This window comes from Salmo trutta, chromosome 22 (genome assembly GCF_901001165.1).
Source record: "Salmo trutta chromosome 22, fSalTru1.1, whole genome shotgun sequence".
Classification (NCBI taxonomy): domain Eukaryota; kingdom Metazoa; phylum Chordata; class Actinopteri; order Salmoniformes; family Salmonidae; genus Salmo; species Salmo trutta.
In genome coordinates, this window is record NC_042978.1 from 27,894,241 (window position 1) to 27,915,078 (window position 20,838).

General features: G+C 47.8%; 1 protein-coding gene across 22 annotated transcripts in view; it reads right to left on the bottom strand.

The window, feature by feature from the left end:
• The window catches only part of fryl (furry homolog, like), a 100,423-nt gene that overhangs the window by 14,442 nt on the left and 65,143 nt on the right, over positions 1-20,838 (bottom strand). For 13 of the 22 annotated variants that reach the window (XM_029707571.1, XM_029707570.1, XM_029707564.1 and 10 more), the window contains 33 exons: positions 20,430-20,637; positions 20,131-20,255; positions 19,877-19,934; positions 19,366-19,765; positions 19,051-19,211; positions 18,843-18,953; positions 18,440-18,594; positions 18,227-18,326; positions 17,950-18,118; positions 17,485-17,750; positions 17,257-17,397; positions 16,965-17,136; positions 16,651-16,738; positions 16,467-16,579; positions 16,218-16,368; positions 16,026-16,129; positions 15,690-15,872; positions 15,246-15,447; positions 14,802-14,923; positions 14,408-14,595; positions 14,052-14,146; positions 13,259-13,887; positions 12,814-13,082; positions 12,449-12,589; positions 10,464-10,664; positions 9,949-10,110; positions 9,756-9,854; positions 9,486-9,662; positions 8,567-8,779; positions 5,375-5,545; positions 2,428-2,777; positions 733-940; positions 44-193 (listed from right to left, as the gene is read on the bottom strand). In XM_029707571.1, the coding sequence (XP_029563431.1) occupies positions 44-193; positions 733-940; positions 2,428-2,777; positions 5,375-5,545; positions 8,567-8,779; positions 9,486-9,662; positions 9,756-9,854; positions 9,949-10,110; positions 10,464-10,664; positions 12,449-12,589; positions 12,814-13,082; positions 13,259-13,887; positions 14,052-14,146; positions 14,408-14,595; positions 14,802-14,923; positions 15,246-15,447; positions 15,690-15,872; positions 16,026-16,129; positions 16,218-16,368; positions 16,467-16,579; positions 16,651-16,738; positions 16,965-17,136; positions 17,257-17,397; positions 17,485-17,750; positions 17,950-18,118; positions 18,227-18,326; positions 18,440-18,594; positions 18,843-18,953; positions 19,051-19,211; positions 19,366-19,765; positions 19,877-19,934; positions 20,131-20,255; positions 20,430-20,637 (6,082 nt within the window). The remainder of the gene's footprint in view (positions 1-43; positions 194-732; positions 941-2,427; positions 2,778-5,374; positions 5,546-8,566; positions 8,780-9,485; positions 9,663-9,755; positions 9,855-9,948; positions 10,111-10,463; positions 10,665-12,448; positions 12,590-12,813; positions 13,083-13,258; positions 13,888-14,051; positions 14,147-14,407; positions 14,596-14,801; positions 14,924-15,245; positions 15,448-15,689; positions 15,873-16,025; positions 16,130-16,217; positions 16,369-16,466; positions 16,580-16,650; positions 16,739-16,964; positions 17,137-17,256; positions 17,398-17,484; positions 17,751-17,949; positions 18,119-18,226; positions 18,327-18,439; positions 18,595-18,842; positions 18,954-19,050; positions 19,212-19,365; positions 19,766-19,876; positions 19,935-20,130; positions 20,256-20,429; positions 20,638-20,838) is intronic. The other 9 variants (XM_029707573.1, XM_029707561.1, XM_029707563.1 and 6 more) reach the window with 6 other exon arrangements.

Genomic DNA, 20,838 nt, shown 5'->3' on the forward strand with positions numbered 1-20,838 from the left:
TATTAAGGAAGTTGTAATCTTTGGGTTGTCAGGGAAGACTCACCGTCTCAGCGTCTAGCAGCACCGTGGGGCACTGGGAGCGTGAGGTCATGACCTCTAGGGAGCTGAGGAACTGGTTCCCCATTCGCTGCAGCCTCTCTCCCAGAAAACGCACTGACGAGTGGGTGATGGCGCCAAACTTCCTCTGCATGCTCTATAGACAATAACACAATCAACAGAGCAAACACACACACGGCAAATACACCGAGTGTACAAAACATTAAGAACATCGTCCTAATATTGACTTGCACCCCATTTGCCCTCAATTCGTCGGGGCATGGACTCTACAAGGTGTCGAAAGCGTTCCACAGGGATGCTGGCCCATGTTGACTCCAATGCATTGGGTGGACCATTGTTGATACACACAGGAAACTGTTGAGCCTGAAAAACCCCGTTCAAAGGCACTTCAATCTTTTGTCTTGCCCATTCACCTTCTGAATGGCACACATTCACAATCCATGTCGATAATTGTCTCAAGGCTTAAAAATCTTTAACATTTCTCCTCACCTTCACCTACACTTATTGAAGTGGATTTAACAAGTTAAATCAATAAAGGATCATAGCTTTCACCTGGTAAGACCGTCATAGAAAGCTGTTCTTAATGTTTTGTATACACAGTACAAAACATAAATAAACACAAAACATAAATAAACACAGAAAACATACACTAAATATATCCCACTCCTCTCTCACCTTAAATAGTCGGGAGAACACATGGAAGGTGTACACAGCAGAGGACCCATCCGTGTCCGACAACATCTGGTTGACATGGACACGCCAGGCATCCTCCTCGTCCTCATAGGCAACAGGCTGGAATGCTGCCAGGATGGCAGAGAGGAAGGGAGAAGGGGGAGGAGAGGCCTGGATCTCTGGGAAACCATCCTGATCGCCCTCATCTTGACTGAAAACACACAGGATCAGTTTCAGTACTACTGACACACACACACACAGGATTCACCTCATTCTGAATGTACACACACACACACACACACACACCCTAGCTCTGACTACAACCAAAACAACATCACTCTCTCTATACATCGCTCTCATCCTCTCACTGCAGATGTTTTTGCTGCAGTGTTGTTTCAGCAGAGATCTACTGCAGAGCCAGACACATGGTGCTTTACCATCTTAACACACACACACACACACACACACACACACACACAGAGATACTCACAGGCCTGTGGGACCAAACAGCCTGATGAAGCAGACAGAGTAGAAGTATCTGATACCTGCGCTGCCGAGCGCTGTGGAGGACACAGTCTTCGTCCTCATCCTCACCTTAACTAGCGCCTCTCTCTCCCCCTCCCTCTCTGCAGCACGGTAACACTGCATCTCTCTGCCAGCCTGCCTGGAACACTGCACTACCGTACCATCCCAAACATGACTAGAGCAGCGCTCTGAGCCCAGAATCTGACACACACATACGCAGCAACACAGAGCAAGGCCCCAACCTCACCGAAGGAAGCTCAACATACAGCCTTCTACTGATTTAAGCTTTCTGCCTAGCACGCACATCATACGCACATCATGCACGCGCAGCAGAGCCCTTTTGTTTTCCGGGGGAGGATCATTTGGAGCACTGCCATTCCCTCTAGCGATCTATCAAACTGCCTGGGTTTTGGAGAGAGGGAACATTAATTTAAGCACGTGTGTGTACTGAATGAACAAGCAAGAAGTGTGTGCACGGTTTCTAAATCTCTAGTTGAAGAGAGTTGATTTGTAGCTGTACTGTGACCAGTGTCCTCTAACCAGAGTTTGCCCACCTTGATGAGTGTGTATATAAAAAGGCAAAGAAAAGCCTGAGCTGGCCCACCTTCAGAGAGATGCCCTCAGCTCCCACCCAGCCCAAATGGGAGTAGAGCCAGTGATGAGGTCACCCATTACAGCAGCTCCAACACACACACACACACTCCAACACAACGTCTTTAGCACATAGCAAATATTGTATGTGTCACAGTACCCAGATCCACAACACACACAGGTTGGGAGCACCACAGGGTCAGCCGCAGAGCAATTCCCCAGAGCAGGTTAGGGGGTAAAGTGCCTTGCTTATGGACACATCGGCAGTAGGTGGCACCTGAGATATTTATGCCAGCATTACTCCAGTTGCTGGCTCACTCCCCACAGATTCCGTTTGTCAATATGGTTGTCCACATGCAAGTATGAACTGAAAACAGGTATGCAAATGTGACCAGAATTTCAATCTAGACACAGGATCAATGTATACCTGCCAATACGTAATGGATCATTTATACACCTGAAGACATACAAACTGATATCTGACTAGAGGCCACAACCACTGCACCTTTGGCCACTGGTACAGGTCCTGGTACAGGTCCTCTGATATTGGAGAGTAAAGTTAGCAGAGTAAAGCAGTCTTACCTGGACATATCAGAGAAGTCGGCCTCCTCCTCCTCACAGCGTTCATCCAGCTCCTTCAGCGCCAGCGTCACGTCCTCCTCACACACAGAGCCACAGGGGCTGTCTGGGATGGGGGGCAGCAGGGGCAGGGTCGTAGGGGAGTCCCCCTCCTCACAGAGGGACCCCGGCGGGGTGTCTATGGTCGGCAGGCGAGGGGGGGCCGTGTCCAGGTTGTCATGAGGGTCCTGAGAGTCTGTGAGGTCAAACAGCTCAGGGGGGTCCGGGGGCAGTGCGGGGGCACTGCTGCCAAACCCTGTGTCTGTGCTCACACTGCTGCTCAGCTCGTCTGCCGCAGTCATGCTGACCCCATCCTGCACAACACAGCCAGCAGGAGTTGTTCAGGAGCAGGTTAAAAATATAGTATAAACAGTGGTTCGCAAACCTCTCCTCAGGGACACCCAGGGGTTTCACACTTTTGTTGTAGCCATGAATTAGCTCACCTGATTTACCTATTCAAGGCCTTGCTATATAGTTGACATCAGGTGTGCTAGAATCTGGAATAGATCAAATACATGGACCGGCTGGTGCTCCCCGAGGAGAGGTTTGAGAACCACTGTACTATACTCACACAAAATGACTCATTCTCTCGAGACCTTACGGTTGCCACAGCAACAGCCCTTATGAGAATCTCCCTAAGAATATCTACTTAACCTTTATCTATGCCTGAAGTAGAAACATTACTGGCTTCCTCAATATATAACATTAAAGAATACACTATTATTCTTAACTATAGAAGAGGGAGTGGAGTCTTGGTCAGCATAATTCAAAAGATAGAGTATGAACTGTGAGGTGAATATCCAAGTTTGTGACTCTCTAGAGAAAGGCAAATCAATAAACAGAAGGGCCAATATCACTCTATGGAGCTGGCCTGCCATTAAGAGAGAGGCCCTCAGGGTAATAACCCACTGACGTGACCAGACGACAGGCTGAGAGAGCAAAAAGGCCTTCAGATAGATGAGATGTGTTGCACTCTGACGCAGTCCAAGCCGTTTGGATGGATCAAACGACTGAATTATGGATCACAATGAATGACTAGAGTAGTTAAGAAAAAGACTAAACGAGAAGGTTAACTTTGTGAAACAAATCATTTTGGTCAATAAAAGGTTTTGACTAGGTTTTGTTTAATCGTAAATTACAGTTGTAAGAAACGTAGCAGCCAGCTGCTAAGCACAGTAATACTGGAAACTGTCAAATGTAACAGTTAAACATAAATCCACATCAGTGACTGCGGTGCTGTGTGACAGGGCAGTAATCTGCATTACCCCACAGTGATAGTCATATTACAGGAAACAAGTCAACACTTTTCATGCAAGACACATCCACAGAGGGAGGAGTGGGGAGTGCAGGGGGAGGAGTGGGGAGTGCAGGGGGAGGAGTGGGGATACGGGGGAGGAGTGCAGGAGTACAGGGGGAGGAGTGCAGGAGTGGGGAGTACAGGGGGAGGAGTGGGGAGTGCAGGAGTGGGGAGTGGGGAGTGCAGGGGGAGGAGTGGGGAGTGCAGGAGTGGGGAGTGCAGGAGTGGGGAGTGCAGGAGTGGGGAGTGCAGGGGGAGGAGTGGGGAGTGCAGGGGGAGGAGTGGGGATACAGGGGGAGGAGTGGGGAGAACAGGGGGAGGAGTGGGGAGAACAGGGGGAGGAGTGGGGAGTACAGGGGGAGGAGTGGGGAGTACAGGGGGAGGAGTGGGGATACAGGGGGAGGAGTGGGGAGTACAGGGGGAGGAGTGGGGAGTACAGGGGGATCTAGAACATCTAATTGAAAGGACTTGTCTTTCCTCTATTTAAGAGTCTAATGCATTAAGGAGAGTGTGGCAGGCTGCCAGTGTGTTCCGGTGGCTATTTTACGGAACACTTTTAGGAGTGGGTGGACGTCTGGGCCGTCGTGGAGGGATGAGTAATAGTATTAATGCTTTTATCCGGGGCTCATTACACTAAGACCTGAGCCTGTGATGAGGAGATGTCCTTGGGCTGATATTGAGATGATAGGTATAAGAAGGGACAGGAACGAGCTCATACGGAAGCTCCATTCACATTACTGGGGAAAAGACGGGGTGTTCTTTCTCACAGAACGGCCCCCATTGAACATTCCCCGTCTCAGTTTCGTTCACACAATCACCAGGAGTAGGTCTGTATCACTGTGTATGAAACAATCAATTCAAAATGGGCTCTCCGGGGACAAACATGAGCAGCATAAACTATCAATACAAAACCTAGACACAACTATACATTGTGTGGAAGACTTGTTGAGCAAGAGTGCATCCTCATCATGGTTACACAGGTTAGTAGTGGTAGAAAATGGATAATAATTGAAGCTGTTAGTGACTGCATGTTAGTGTGGTTTACCTGATTGTGTTCCCTGGTTAACTGTGCTCACTGGTTTAATGTAATACATGTTTCTGTGTTGCTTCACAATGCTCTCTAATGGAGTGGACGTAACTAGCTCATACTCACACATAGGTCTGCCACACAGAGTAGGACGCTGGTGTCCAGTGCTCAGTAATTTAACAGTGAGTTCAGTTGAGTGTTCAGGTTCCAAATTGAGAGGTGACGTTTCGCCTGACCTGAGGTGAGCATTGACAATCTCTCCCACAATCACACATTTAACCCCACAAACCAGCCAATCAGAGGAGCAAAAGCTAGCCCACCACAGCACCCACACACCCAGAGCAGCACAACAGGTGGAGAGAAAGAGATGGAGACGGAGGGAGATGTGAACAGAGAGAGTGCCCCCTACTGCACACCAGGTACAGCTCTCTCCCTAGAGGCAGACAGAGAGAGGAGGCCGCCACCAACTGTGTGTGAAACATGAGCGAGACAGAGAGCGCAGCAGAGGTAAAAAGAGGTTTAAAGAGGAGAATAAGGAGCTAGAAAGAGCCGGAGCACCACAATTTTGTCGTCCCGATTGGTCACACCTCAGGCAGCTGGATGGAGTCAGAGCAGGCCATCTCCAGTGCAGGGCTGTTCAGGTGGGGCAGCAGGGCTGTGGTCTCCTCTGACAGGGCACTGCTGGACGACTCCTGGGACTGCTGCAGAGAGTCCACATGATTGGACGTGGCATCATCCATAGCAGAGTCACAGTTCATCTGGAGTGAGGGGAGGGAGAGAGAATAAAAAAAACATGGTTCAACTTTTCCATTTAGAACTATAGTATCAGTCAAGAGTGGACCAAGCTGTCATCAAGGCAAAGGGTGGCTACTTTGAAGAATCTCAAATATATTTTCATTTGTTTAACACTTTTTTGGTTACTACATGATTCCATGTGTTATTTCATAGTTTATGTCTTCACTATTATTCTACAATGTAGAAAATAGTAAAAAATTAAGAAAAACCCTGGAATGAGTAGGTGTCCAAACCTTTGACTGATACTGTAGATAGTGAATACAAAATGAAACCCCCTAATGAAATATCTCCATATTATCTGGTCCTCTGCATCTCCAGGATATCTGCTGGTGTACTGTTTAGTTTAGAATAACATGTTCTAAAAACATGCTATATTCCAGACATTATTACAATATCTCTTTGTTATTTGATCATTCTGTCTGCAAATTATATGCTGCATGCTCATAGTAGCATTGTTTAAAAGTTAATACAGATATGTCTCTGAAGCTAAACATGTTCAAGTCTTTGGGTCACTAGAGGCATTCTCACTTGCACAGAGCACAATCAAGAGCAGAGGAGAGCATAGACGGCTCTAGAATAACAGCTTGGGAAGATTGCTCTAAATGGCTAGTCAGCCAAAGCAAAGAGGAGTTTGAGAAAGGCAGCCAGAGGTTTGGGTTATTGGGATCATGCTCACAAAGGAACATGCTGTTAATTTGATTCCAGTTGTAACTTGACTAAATCCGTTTCATTGACATGTCATGCTATGGACTCCTTTCAGTTTCATCTTTATGTAGCTAATCTTCCAGTTATAGTGTACGTGAATGAGTCGTCTGACCTAAACATATCAGTTAGTGTACGTGAATGAGTCGTCTGACCTAAACATATCAGTTATAGTGTACGTGAATGAGTCGTCTGACCTAAACATATCAGTTATAGTGTACGTGAATGAGTCGTCTGACCTAAACATATCAGTTATAGTGTACGTGAATGAGTCGTCTGACCTAAACATATCAGTTATAGTGTACGTGAATGAGTCGTCTGACCTAAACATATCAGTTATAGTGTACGTGAATGAGTCGTCTGACCTAAACATATCAGTTATAGTGTACGTGAATGAGTCGTCTGACCTAAACATATCAGTTATAGTGTACGTGAATGAGTCGTCTGACCTAAACATATCAGTTATAGTGTACGTGAATGAGTCGTCTGACCTAAACATATCAGTTATAGTGTACGTGAATGAGTCGTCTGACCTAATCATATCAGTTATAGTGTACGTGAATGAGTCGTCTGACCTAAACATATCAGTTACAGTGTACGTGAATGAGTCGTCTAACCTAAACATATCAGTTATAGTGTACGTGAATGAGTCGTCTGACCTAAACATATCAGTTATAGCGTACGTGAATGAGTCGTCTGACCTAAACATATCAGTTATAGCGTACGTGAATGAGTCGTCTGACCTAAACATATCAGTTATAGCGTACGTGAATGAGTCGTCTGACCTAAACATATCAGTTATAGCGTACGTGAATGAGTCGTCTGACCTAAACATATCAGTTATAGCGTACGTGAATGAGTCGTCTGACCTAAACATATCAGTTATAGCGTACGTGAATGAGTCGTCTGACCTAAACATATCAGTTATAGCGTACGTGAATGAGTCGTCTGACCTAAACATATCAGTTATAGCGTACGTGAATGAGTCGTCTGACCTAAACATATCAGTTATAGCGTACGTGAATGAGTCGTCTGACCTAAACATATCAGTTATAGCGTACGTGAATGAGTCGTCTGACCTAAACATATCAGTTATAGCGTACGTGAATGAGTCGTCTGACCTAAACATATCAGTTATAGCGTACGTGAATGAGTCGTCTGACCTAAACATATCAGTTATAGCGTACGTGAATGAGTCGTCTGACCTAAACATATCAGTTATAGCGTACGTGAATGAGTCGTCTGACCTAAACATATCAGTTATAGCGTACGTGAATGAGTCGTCTGACCTAAACATATCAGTTATAGCGTACGTGAATGAGTCGTCTGACCTAAACATATCAGTTATAGCGTACGTGAATGAGTCGTCTGACCTAAACATATCAGTTATAGCGTACGTGAATGAGTCGTCTGACCTAAACATATCAGTTATAGCGTACGTGAATGAGTCGTCTGACCTAAACATATCAGTTATAGCGTACGTGAATGAGTCGTCTGACCTAAACATATCAGTTATAGCGTACGTGAATGAGTCGTCTGACCTAAACATATCAGTTATAGCGTACGTGAATGAGTCGTCTGACCTAAACATATCAGTTATAGCGTACGTGAATGAGTCGTCTGACCTAAACATATCAGTTATAGCGTACGTGAATGAGTCGTCTGACCTAAACATATCAGTTATAGCGTACGTGAATGAGTCGTCTGACCTAAACATATCAGTTATAGCGTACGTGAATGAGTCGTCTGACCTAAACATATCAGTTATAGCGTACGTGAATGAGTCGTCTGACCTAAACATATCAGTTATAGCGTACGTGAATGAGTCGTCTGACCTAAACATATCAGTTATAGTGTACGTGAATGAGTCGTCTGACCTAAACATATCAGTTATAGCGTACGTGAATGAGTCGTCTGACCTAAACATATCAGAAACCTGAACTGACTTTCAGTAGTATAGTTTGGGTCTGTACTTTACTTACCTAACAAACAAACTTATGGGGAAGGGGTACTGGTATGTGGGTAAGGAATAAAATGAGGGTAGCAGGTCTAGGATTTGGGGTGAAGGGGGGCAGGGAGTGAAATAGTGACCCTTAACAGCGGAAGCAAGTGTCTAGCCCCTGCCCATACCAGGCACAGTAGTAGCTCTGCAGTAGCGCTGCTCAGTGAGCGGGCGGACATGGACACACACGCACACACACACACAATGCCAGCGGGCTGTGTGAGGAGCATGGAGCGGGCGGGCGGGGGACAGGGCCACCCTTGTGTTGGGTGAGACTTACTAGGCCAGAGCGGGTGAGAATCTGGCTAGCGCTCAGTACCTCCTCCTCAGACGACTCGTCCGTGTCCTCCTGGTTGGTGAGGTTGAGGCTGGGCGTGCTCCCGGTGTACTGGCACTCCTGCAGGGACGGCGTGTCCCCGTCTCCCTCCCCCTTGTCCATGCTGTCCAGGGAGCGCCGACGCACACCCCAGTTGAAGTTGTCCATGCTCTCCCCCTGTAGGACACCCAAGGAAACAGCTGTCAGATACCAGTAGAACTAATTTAAGTTTGAGATGATGTGGATGAATCACAACAGCACAAGACCAAACAAGAAAACAACAATGTATGCCACTAACACATGACATCTAAAGAGCTGTGTCTGCAGTAATGGGAAGTGGAGGACATGACACCTATTCTTTCAGGCTGTTTGACCTAATCACTTCACGTGCAGACTACATTGATCATGAACCCCAAAAAGCATTTGTGGCATGCTTCATTGGCTGTCTGTTTCTAGACTGACAAAACAGGTGCTTCTACAGGGTGACAACAATCACATGACTGACAGAGGGACAGAGGGACACCAGGGCACTTAGGATGGCAGCTTTAAAAAGCTCTTTCTGGCCCAAAACGTACCTGGAACTCCTTGTGGCGGGAAAAGAGGAAAGGTAACAAGTGGGTTAGAAAGACTAGTAGGGACAGTTACAGGACAACATGGAAGAAAAGTCATACCAAGACCAGTACAAACACACAGATGTTAAAACACAAGCTCAGATGTACTTCAGCACACACACACTGAATGAAACCATTTATTGTCACCAAACAACATGATCCGAAATGATGGTGTAATAGCAGAGAGACTATTGTAAATGATCCTATACAAGACATTAAAAAGTGTGTGTGTACAGATGGCTGCTCCTACTGTACAGTGAATCACCCCTCACCTCAGCATCCTCCAGCTCCACGTCCAGGAAATCAAAGTCCTTGAAGACTCCAAACTGCTGCTCACTTCCTGTATCTTCTCCCTGCATATCCTCCTCCCTCACCACCTCCTCCACCGTGGGGATCAGACTGGTCTGCTGGTCACTTGAGTCCAGGTCCTCGTTGGACGAGAACACCACCTAAAACATACACAGAGAAAGATATAACTTGGAGGGATGGCTGGGATATATTCTGTTGACATAGATCACTAATCACTAGTCATGCTCGCTCACAGTTTGACATGCCAGGTGTCTTACAGAAGGATTCTTGGGAATGCCAGACTCGGGACCACACAGAGAAAGAACGTTCATGAGCTTCTCTCTGGTTCTCCTCTGGAATAAGACGACACAATTAAATATTAACAAACAAATAAAGACATTTAAACATATCAAACCTCATTGTAACATATCCATTGGCTGTAAGTACCTGAGAGAGTTGAGGCCTCTTCCAGCTGACAGGCACCAGGCCATTGGAGTTGGATCCAGAAGAGGTGGAGGATGTGCTCCGGGTCACAGCAATGACCTGCGGCTTCCCATTCCGCCCTGCAGCTGTGCGCTGGTCCCCGTACTTATGCCCTATGATGGGTGTCTGGGGGTTAAAGGTTACACCAGTTAATCTAGATTGTACAGATGTGATCATTTTGTTTAAAAAGGTAGGGCTAAAGGTAAAAGGTGAGTGAAAGAAAAATGGAAAGAGTGAAAAATAGAATTTAAAAAAAGAATTGGAGAAGGACGAAAAGATGACAAGAGGACAGAGGTCGGGACAGAGCTTTTAAAAAATGTATTTAACATGTATTTTACCATGTTAGTTTAATTGAAATAAAAACAATTTTACAAGGGAGACCTGGCCAAACTAGCAGCACAAAGTTTCATACAAAGACATGTTACAACATAAAACAAAGCGCTACAGTTTATAAACACATTGAGCAGGCAAGACTTCACCTCTGAGATGTCAAAGTGGAAGTCCAGCGTCTTGCCGGGTAGCTCTTTAGAGGAGTTGCTGAAGATGCGAGTGAAGGCGATCTCTGGGGATCCAGAGGACTCGGAGCTGTAGGAGCGCTGCACCTCGTCTGGCACCACCAGGCTGGCCGACCGAGACACTACCAGCTTCAGGATGTTCTGGGCCTCTTTCCAGTACGGGCTCTGGGGAACACACAGGATCCAAACACAGAGGTGGCGTTGGTTAAATTGTCAATAAGACAGGATTTCATGTTTTTAAAAAGGGGTAAAAGCACACCTCCGTTCTAGGGAAGGTTAAATAAAATTTGATTGGTCACAGACATATTTAGCGGATGTTATTGCGGATGTAGTGAAACGCTTGTGCTCCTAGCTCCAACAGTGCAGTAATATCTAACAATACATACACATCTAAAAGTAAAAGAATGGAATTAAGAAATATATAAATATTAGATAGAGCAATGTCGGAGTGGCATTGACTAAAATACAGAGGAGAATACAGTATATACATATGAGATGAGTAAAGCAATATGTAAACATTATTTAAAACATTAAAGTGACTAGTGTTCCATTATTAAAGTGGCCAGTGATTCCAAGTCTACGTATATAGGGCAGCAGCCTCTAAGGTGCAGGGTTAAGTAACTGGGTGGTAGACGGCTAGTGATGGCTTTTTAACAGTCTGATGGCCTTGAGTTAGAAGCTGTTTTTCCAGTTTCTCGGTCCCAGCTTTGATGCACCTGTACTAATCTCGCCTTCTGGATGATAGCGGGGTGAACAGGCCGTGGCTCAGGTGGTTGATGTCCTTGATGATATTTTTGGCCTTCCTGTGACATCGGGTGCTGTAGGTGTCCTGGAGGGCAGGTAGTTTGCCCCCGGGCAGACCGCACCACCCTCTGGAGAGCCCTGCGGTGTTGGGCAGTGCAGTTGCCATACCAGGCGGTGATACAGCCCAACAGGATGCTCTCAATTGTGCATCTGTGAAAGTTTGAGCGTTTTAGGTGACAAGCCAAATTTCTTCAGTCTCCTGGCGCTGTTGCGCCTTCTTCACCACACTGTCTGTGTGGGTGGACCATTTCAGATCATCAGTGACGTGTATGCCGAGGAACTTGAAGCATTCCACCTTCACTGCGGTCCCGTCGATGTGGATAGGGGCATGCTCCCTCTGCTGTTTCCTGAAGTCCACGATCAGCTCCTTTGTTTTGTTGATGTTGAGTGAGAGGTTATTTCCTGGCACCACTCTCCCAGGGACCTCACCACCTCCCTGTAGGCTGTCTCGTCGTTGTTGGTGATCTGGCCTACGACTGTTGTGTCGTTTGCATACTTGATGATTGAGTTGGAGGCGGAGGTGGCCACGCAGTCATGGGTGAACAGGGAGTACAGGAAGGGGCTGATCATGCACCCTTGTGGGGGCTCTGTGTTGAGGATCAACGAAGTGGAGGTGTTGTTTCCTACCTTAAGAAATGTATCATCTTTCACCTTAAACTATCCGATTCTAAGCCTATCCACAGATGTGAAGGAACCCATTGTCTAGTCAGTGATCCTACTCGGACCAGGTGGCCATCCCTTACAAGCAACCTTGAAAAAACTGAAAAGTCTTTATTCAAACACACACACTAAAGAAATAATCTACTTGGAGAGTGCTTGTAAAAGGCTCCTCCATAAATAACTGTGGCTGGCTGGCTGGCTGCGTCCAAATGGTCTTAGATCCATGACCTGCTTTAATATACTATTCTTTAAGTGCATCACTCTGTAGAGGGAGTCATTCTGGCTTTCTCCCTCACACATTCACACCAAAGGCTCCATCTGCTGAAATGAATGAGCCACGTGACAACCATACTGTGTCAGACAGCTTTATTTCTGTATTGGCCAATCCCCATTTATTATTTTCTCTCTCAATCCTCTTAGAGATGAGAGGCCTTAAGAGCATCAGAGTGCTGAGCTGAATTGTAAAAAGAGAAACCAGGTCTCACCTGGACATATTTGCTGATGATCTTCATGATCTCCAGGTTGAACTGTTTAACGGGCGCAGCAGACAGGTCAATGTGACTCAGCAGGCTGTAGATGATCTGTAGCAGGGACTGCTGCATGCTGGGTAGGCCCTTCTCCAGCAACTGAGGGTGAGAGGGGAAGGGTTAGGAATAGGCTCTCAACTGCCATCATGGGTTGGATGTTGGACATCTGCTTACCAGCTGATCAGTAATTAACACTGCTGACCTGTCATAATAACAAAAACAAGCTACTGTAAATGTAAATTAACCAGAGGCTGTAGACTGACTATGCAAATAAGTTGGCAGCTTTGATTACTTCTATTAAGGCTGGTGTTGCGAGTGCTTACCTCGGCCAGGTATGTGACCAGATTGAAGGTGATCTCAGCGAAGGCGTCATGTAGGTAACGACACACCACGTTGATCCAGTTGGTGCAGTCTCTGGAGTAGCTGTGTGTGCTGTACAGGCTCATCATGTGGGCCAGGTTAGACAGGGTGGCTGACTTCTCCTCGGCACACACCTTGGCTATCTTATCAGCCGTCTCCTTGCAGAACGGAGTGGGGCTGTCAAAGTGCTGGATGAGGTGAGGCAGCAGGCACAGGATGTTTAGAGGAAAACCTACAAGGAGACGGCAACAGACGACATCAGGATCAAGTGAATCTCGATCTCATGAGCTAACACAGGAAGAGAAACAGTTCTAGACCCATAAGCAAGCCCCAGCAAGTCCTAGGGGGGATTAGCAGCATTTACCAAGCATGAAGCCAGGAACTTGTGCTAGATAAAAAGGTCAATACCTGCTCTCTTACCTGCCACCTGGGAGGGGTCGACCAGTGTGTGGCGGGAGACACTGATGAGCTTGTTGAGCAGGTGGATGGTGAGCTCCTGGGTGGAGGCTGAGGTGAAGCCCTTGAGGAAGAGCTGCAGTAGACCAGGGAAGCTGTACCATTTCAGCTTGGCCTGCACTGTTTCCAGCCTCTCCCTGCTGTCTGCGTTCTCCAGGGGCAGCTGGCCCAGTAGCTTGTTGAGCAGCCGCAGGGCCAGCAGGTACTCAAACTCATAGTCCGACTCCAGGAGGGAGGCTGCTATCCAGAACACCGTGGCCATCAGGTTGGTGGGGTCCACAGGAGGGATGGCCTCCCCCCCAGGACCCCCTCCTCCACCCTCCCGCAATGATGACAAGCTCTGCGTTCGGGCTAGGTTGCCATGGCTGCCACCCAGCCGATCGGCGATATCTAGGGTGTTGCTGCGGCGACGGTCACCCTTGCGTTCGCCCATGAGGCTGGCGCGGAGGGAGTTGCTGCGGGCGTGGCCGTGGGGGTAGTGACCGTGGTGGAACAGACCCCCACTACTCAGGTTCAGCTGACCCGTGCTCTTCCTATTGGCTGCAAACTTAGCCCCCAGCAGGTGCTCGTGGGCAGAAGCCCTGCAGGATAAGAAATTACAATCTGAGTATTTCACTAGTACTGGGCTTTAGACAGTCTCAAAAATGTGTGTGTTGAGAAAGTGTGAATGCATGATTGTGTTTACTGAGAGAAAGTGTCGTAGAAGGGCATGGATATATCAGATATTGAATTGGTCAGTGCTTACTTTGCCAAGGCAGTGAGGAGGTCATAATTCTTTACGGTGTCAGCGAGAGTGTCAATCCCTGACTCCAGAGTCAACAGCAGCTCGATAACAAAGCCCTGAGACAGAGGAGCAGAGGTCAACCACCCAGACAGATGGACCCCTGATACTGCAGTACCCAGTGGTTGCTGCTTCGTAACGGAGCTGCTGATCCACACTGATCCCAGGTCAGAGTGGCTGATCCCTCTGGAGCATAGTGCCTGTTCAAACTGCGACACTCTGATCTGAGATCAGAAGTTAGTGATAAAAGTAATAGAGCAGATAGCCCAAATGACATATTTAAAGGTGGTTGTCTTGATACAGGTGGGGGTGTAGCTCACCTGCGCCTCCTCTCCAGGGTCGCCCACTGTCTCTATAAGACGTGAGAGGACATCAGAGAGCGTGGCGGCTGTGAGGGGTTGTTTGAGAGCCCTGAAGATCTGGAAGGAGCGCCCAGCATAGTGACGAGACGAGCACGACAGAGCAGTCTGCAACGCTACCTCACTGAGCAACTGCTCCAGCTGGAAACCTGATTAACAAACACACACAAATATATTTAATATCAAAATGCAGAGATGTTACAGACACATAAGAACAGAGATATTTCATGCTAATCAACAATGGTGAATAGAAATATATTTTTGTGGAGTGCTAACAAATGTGGACAGGACAGTCAGTCGTTGAAAGACCATACAGTAGAAGGAGATAAGGAACAGCATTAAAAAACACACTGACCTGACTGGGACTGTTTGAAGACTGCCACTACATGTCTGAGGAACACACACAGCTGGTCAGCACTCTTTATGTTGGGGTTCTTGGGCGACACGTCCTCATGGTTCCACAGGGGCCCCCGCTTCCTGCAGGACAAGACAGAATCAGGACAGGAAACTAGGGAAGTCAGACCTATCATCATACAACACATCCAACTCTGATATTCTCATCCCAAATTGTAAAAATAAAATTGTATTGGCACACGCAAACACATGCAATTCGAGAAATACCCCATTCTTTCAGACATGGCTGCAAGCGTGAGACCAGATACATGGATTAGATGAAGTTAGTCATGAGGGTACATCACACGAGACAAATAACTGATATATACAGCTATGACAGAGACTTCCACATACAGTATAAACAGAATACATCAATTTCCAAGTACATGCAGTCTCGGGTACTCACCTGGAGGTGACAAACTCAATGAGGGCCTTGACCTTCTCATCCTGCTCGGCAATGACGTCCACCTCGTTAATTAGGGTGGGGGTGAGGTGAGGCAGGGGGGTTCCTCCTGTACCCAAGCTGATGCTGGACGAAGTGGAGCTGGAGCTCAGGCCTGAGTCGGTCATAGGAGACGGCTGATAGTCTGGCACAACGTCACACATTCCTGCATGAATAACACACACACAAGCACATGAGAACAGCGATTCATGGCTGACGAATCGCTATAATCTTGAAATAAACACAAGTCTATGAGATTTCACATAGTGATCTGTGAAGACAGGAGAGCAAATGAGGACATGGATCTCTGCTGCCCCCTCCTGATCTTATTGGGCAATACAGAATTAGGCAAAGGGATATTTCTGCCCTTTAGTTAAGCTACTCAGATCGATGCAGGGCGCTACTGACCTGTGAGGTTGAAGCCGTGGGGTGGTGGCTTCACCGTCAGCACCTTGGGGTCGTTGTACTCTCGGTTGCGCAGTAGCACAGAGGCCAGGGATTGAACGCTGCTGTTAGTTCCCTGAACGACCAGCAGGTGAAGCAGGAGGCGTTTGCAGTGCTCGTAGACCTCAGGGTGCTGGTGGTCAAACCCTGGTAGGAGAAACAAAGGACTGATATGAAACACCTATTCCATAAACATTAACACTGGCAAATGAAGAGTTTGTTTTGCCTGCAAATTAAGTGTCTAAGGACAAGTATACATCACTCAAGTTGTAATCAGCCAGCTGTATAGAGGTTAGTTACCTATGAAGATGGAGTGCAGCAGGAGGTGAAGGTAGGCGCTCCACTCCACTTTGACCCCATGGTCCACTATGAGGTCAGTCAGTAGGATGACAGCTATGTTACACCTGAGATACACCACACCAGAGAGTCAGCTGGGTCAGGGAAGAGGTCATACAGACAGGTCAGAGGTCAAGTGGAGGGGGTAGGGGTTACCTGTGAATGGGTACTCCAGGGGTGTTGGTCTCTGGCAGGTAGTCCACCAGAGGGGACCAGCAGCCCCCTGTTGGAGGAAAGGGGAGGGGCTCGGGACGGTTGTGGTCCATCACCTTCAGACGCCAGTTAGCATACAGCGGCATGGAGTCACCTGGAGGAAACAGGGCATTATCACACCTGTGGCAACACGGATGTGTGTAAGTATAAAGCAGAAAGTAGAGTAGTATGGCTGGGTAGAGGGTCTCCTACCCTTCTCCTCCTCATAGGATCCTCCAGAGCTGCTGCTGTAGCGAGACTCCAGTCGGTGGTGCTGACGGTTCAGGTTGCTGTTCAGACCACTGTAGATGTCCAGATGGGTGGAACTGCAGACAACAGAGAGAGACAGCTGTAGTCTCACAGGTCGGTCGGTCTGTATCTGTGTGTGATCTCATACCTGTCGTCCATGTTGGGGTCTTTGTTCTTGCTGCTGTCATGGTGAGCGTCTGGTCCTGGCACCATGGTGTTACTGCTGGAGCTGGTTCCTGTGGACAGAGACGGGGAAAGGCATCTAGGAACTATGGCAACGAGGTTTAGGAAGAACATGACAATGTTATGACATCATACATACAATCCACAAGTCCATGAGGAAGTAGATGGGGGAATAAGTACCCTAGAAACATCAAGCATCTGTGTTTTGTATCACAGGACAGTAGGCTATAAAATAGAGGTGGTACATGTTTTGAAGACAGTGGACAGTGTGATATATACCTGCTGAGGTGACGGAGGGGATCTTGTAGCTGGAGGTGATGCGGTAGTAGGGAGGGTTGTCCATGTGAGTGACAGCAGAGCTCACTGGGTCTGTCAGGTCCAGCTCACACATCAGCTCCTCCAGCAGCTGCATAGTCTTATCCCTGCCCAGGTACACCACCACCCGCTTCACCTGAGGGGACACACACACACACACACACGTTTTAACAAACATTTCAGATGACTGAATAATTATTGGATATGCGAGGTGTATGATGAGGGAGAGAGGATAGTGTGTGTAAACTGGACTTACATAGGGCAGGAAGCTGGGCTCACTGTTGACCCCTGACATGCTGATGAGGAAATGCAGGATGATCTTCAGGTTCTTTGGCCAGCTGTCTGCCAGGGTGGTCCACACGTTCTCTATCTCTGACCACGCAAACTCATCCCCGTACTGCATACACAAGAGTAATACAGTTGAAACTCTACCATTTATCAGCAGCAGAGTAAATTTCATGTGTGTGGTAGGTTGCGGTCGTACCTTGGCAGTCATGAACATGAGGTTGTTGAGCACCATGGTGGTGGCGTGCGGGGAGCCCCAGCCCTCCCCTCGGAGCCAACGGCGGCTGTTGACCATCATATCACGCTCGTGGGCGTCCTCCTCATCCTCACAGATGGGGGTCTCCTCATGTCGCCGTGGCGATGGCTTGAAGTCCACCAGCTCCACGTTGTTCATCCAGGGCAGGAGGTAGTGCAGCATCACCTGGCGACCACCAGGGTGTGCTGTCTGGATACGCTGGCTCACCTCTGGGGTAGAAAACAGCACAGTCACCACATCAATAACACGTCAAATCTGTACCAAATGCCAAAGATATGGCTACAGACCAGAATCTCAAAAGACAGACCATTCCCCTTATAGAGGACTACTTGAACCAGGATGGCATTTAAGATTAGCCTAATGAGACAGATGACTATGTGACAGTGTGTGATGTGTAACAATGCAGACCTGAGAAGATGGGCAGGGTGAGCTCTGGGTATGTCCTGGCCAGCTCCTCAGACAGCTGGTAGTAGGAGACGGAGTAGAGGTGTGGCAGCGGGGAGGGAGGGCTCAGGATCCCATCTGTTCTCTGGATCTCCAGTTTATGAGCGTAACGGAAGAGCTTGGGCTCCAAGATCTGGGGAACCACCACACAGAGAAAAATCGCATTAAGTACATACTGGACTAAAACCAGCTGACACAGAGCAGTAAATAAACATGGTGTCCAGGAATGTGTCACACGAACCTGCAGCAGCTGCATGGCCACCTCATAGATATCTCTGGATGAATCAGCCGCCTTGAACAGGATCAGATTCAGTAGCACCACAGTGTCAAACTGGTAATCCCTGTAGACCATACGATATCAATCACATTAGAAGATTATGGATTACAGCATTTCAGTTAACACACAGAAAAACAAACATGCACTATAAAATGGGAGAAATAAATCCGGACGTGCCTGTTGTGAAAGACGTTGGCGATGGCCCTGAAGCAGCCGGCAGCCACGCGCCGTGAGCCAGTGTAGCAGCGGTCCACAGCCCAGAACATCAGGTTACTCTGGTCTGGGTTCAGCTCCAACAGCAGCATCACCGCCTCACAGCCCAACTGGTGCACCTGCAGGGGGAGACCAAGACACCATCAGGGACCATCAGCACAAGCCCTTAATATACACTGCACTCAGTGAGGCACCACAAGAGTCAAGCCATTTCCTTTCCTTCATCCGCACCACTAAATAATTCAACCGTGAAAGTTTTAGTCTTATACTGTTTTACAATCAAATCAGTGCAGATGAAGGACAGTAGCTGGTAATAAAGGGATAGTTTAAGCGCAGCAGTGAGGCTGCAGTGTATAAGGCCTCTTACTTTCCTGTCCTGAGAGTCCAGGATGTTGTCCAGCCACTTGTAGAGATAACCATCAGAGGAGAGGCCAACGTTGTCAGCCACTGGACCACAGCACAACACTGCAGACATGGCCTACAAAGTAAACACAGCCACAGTAGACAAACATTCACCACATCCTGACACAGAAGTGTGTATAGTGTTTAGAGTGCGTGTGAACAGCTGGTTGTACCTTGAGAGCACAGTACTGGTGTCGGTTGATCTGCATGTTGCGGTCACTGTACCGGTCCAGTGGGGTGAACATGATGCTGAAGGGCCCAGCCCAGTGGCTGAACAACATGAACAGACTGTGTCTTAGAGACTGCTGAGGGAAGATGGTCCTCCTCTGGTGCACTGGTGGGAATACACACACACACACACACACACACACACACACACACACACACACACACACACACACACACACACACACACACAGATGTCTAACAAATACCGACAACACACACATATACAGAATTGTACAGTTTGTAGTATTTGTGTATAGTACCTGGGACGTTCTGAATGATGTTAGCCACCAGAGCACTGAAGTGGCAACGGATGTCCTTAAGTGTGTCTGAGTCTTTGTCGTTCTCAGCCTCTAGCAGCTGTCTCGTCAGATCCACATACTCCAACAGTACTGAGTTCAGAGAGTGACTCTCCCCGTCCAGACCTCCACTTGCCCTGCACACACGGGGTACACGATAGGGGTCAGTAAATTCAAAGATGGAAGGTCCATGATTCTTTACTAGGATACTATACTCTATAACCATATGTAGTTCTATCTCTATTAGGGCATCTGGCCTGGTTTCCACTGACGTCTGACTGATGACACCAGCATCAGCCAGCAGCTCAAAGATCCGGACCAGCTGGACCCTCAAGATGTCACGACGCCTGCGTCGCTTCATGTTCTGCAACAGAGGAGAAGAGTCACTACTGAGCAGGGTGAGTGTTGTAGGTAGTACAGTGTTTTGATGTTAGATACATGACTGAGATGTGAGTGGTCAGTGAGCTACACCCACCTCAGGTCTCCTCTCCAGAGCCTCCTTAATGATGGGGTTCAGTTCCTCTATCAACTCTCTGAAAGACAATAGAAGTTAAACTACTGGGCAAACACTCATACATGCCCACACACACTTACTTACCCATTACATACTGTACCTACTAACCAAATAACCCTAAACTAGGCAATATCAACATTTGCAAATTCAACCAGGCAACTCAAACAACAAAAAACATGACTACCAGCCACATAGACACAGGGCGGCTCCCTCACCTGAAGGCCACGGGGCTGGTCCTGCCAAACCCCAGGACAAGAGACTCTGTGATGTCCATGCTCTCAGAGCGCATCATCGGGACAACGTGTTTGAACAGGGACGAGGGGGACGGAGTGCCAATAATCTGGATACACACAAAGGTCACAAATCGATATGACAACTCAAATCATTTTTAAATCTATAACTAAAGGAAATAAACATGGCATAGGAATATCATTGACAGCACCCACGTAAAACTTTGCAAAACGTATACATGTTTGGGGTGATAGTTGGTCACTGCGGGATCATGCCTTCTGACCTTTGAGTCGTAGCTGTAGCCGCTGTCTGGCGTGGACGCCAGCGTCTCAGGCGGGGAGCAGCGGATGGAGCCAGAGGTGGAGGAAGAGGAGGAGTTGGGGGAGGAAGTGGCGGAGCTACAACAGAGGATCAGGTAGTTCCTCCACAGGCCCACGTACGAGTCACCACTGCTGCTCAGGCTGTTCAGCTTCTTAGCATTTATAGGGCTGCTGCAGGGGCACAGGTCAAACAATAACAGGCAGGTGGTATTAGAATGTTACTGAAATAATATCCATGTGTGCCACATACACACATTATAAAAGACCGGCAGCAACTGTCGTCTTCACGGGGCTCATATCCATAAACAGCTGAGAGCTAGATCTATTAGAATGATGTTACCCACAATCACACGCCGAGTCTCCAGTGATGGT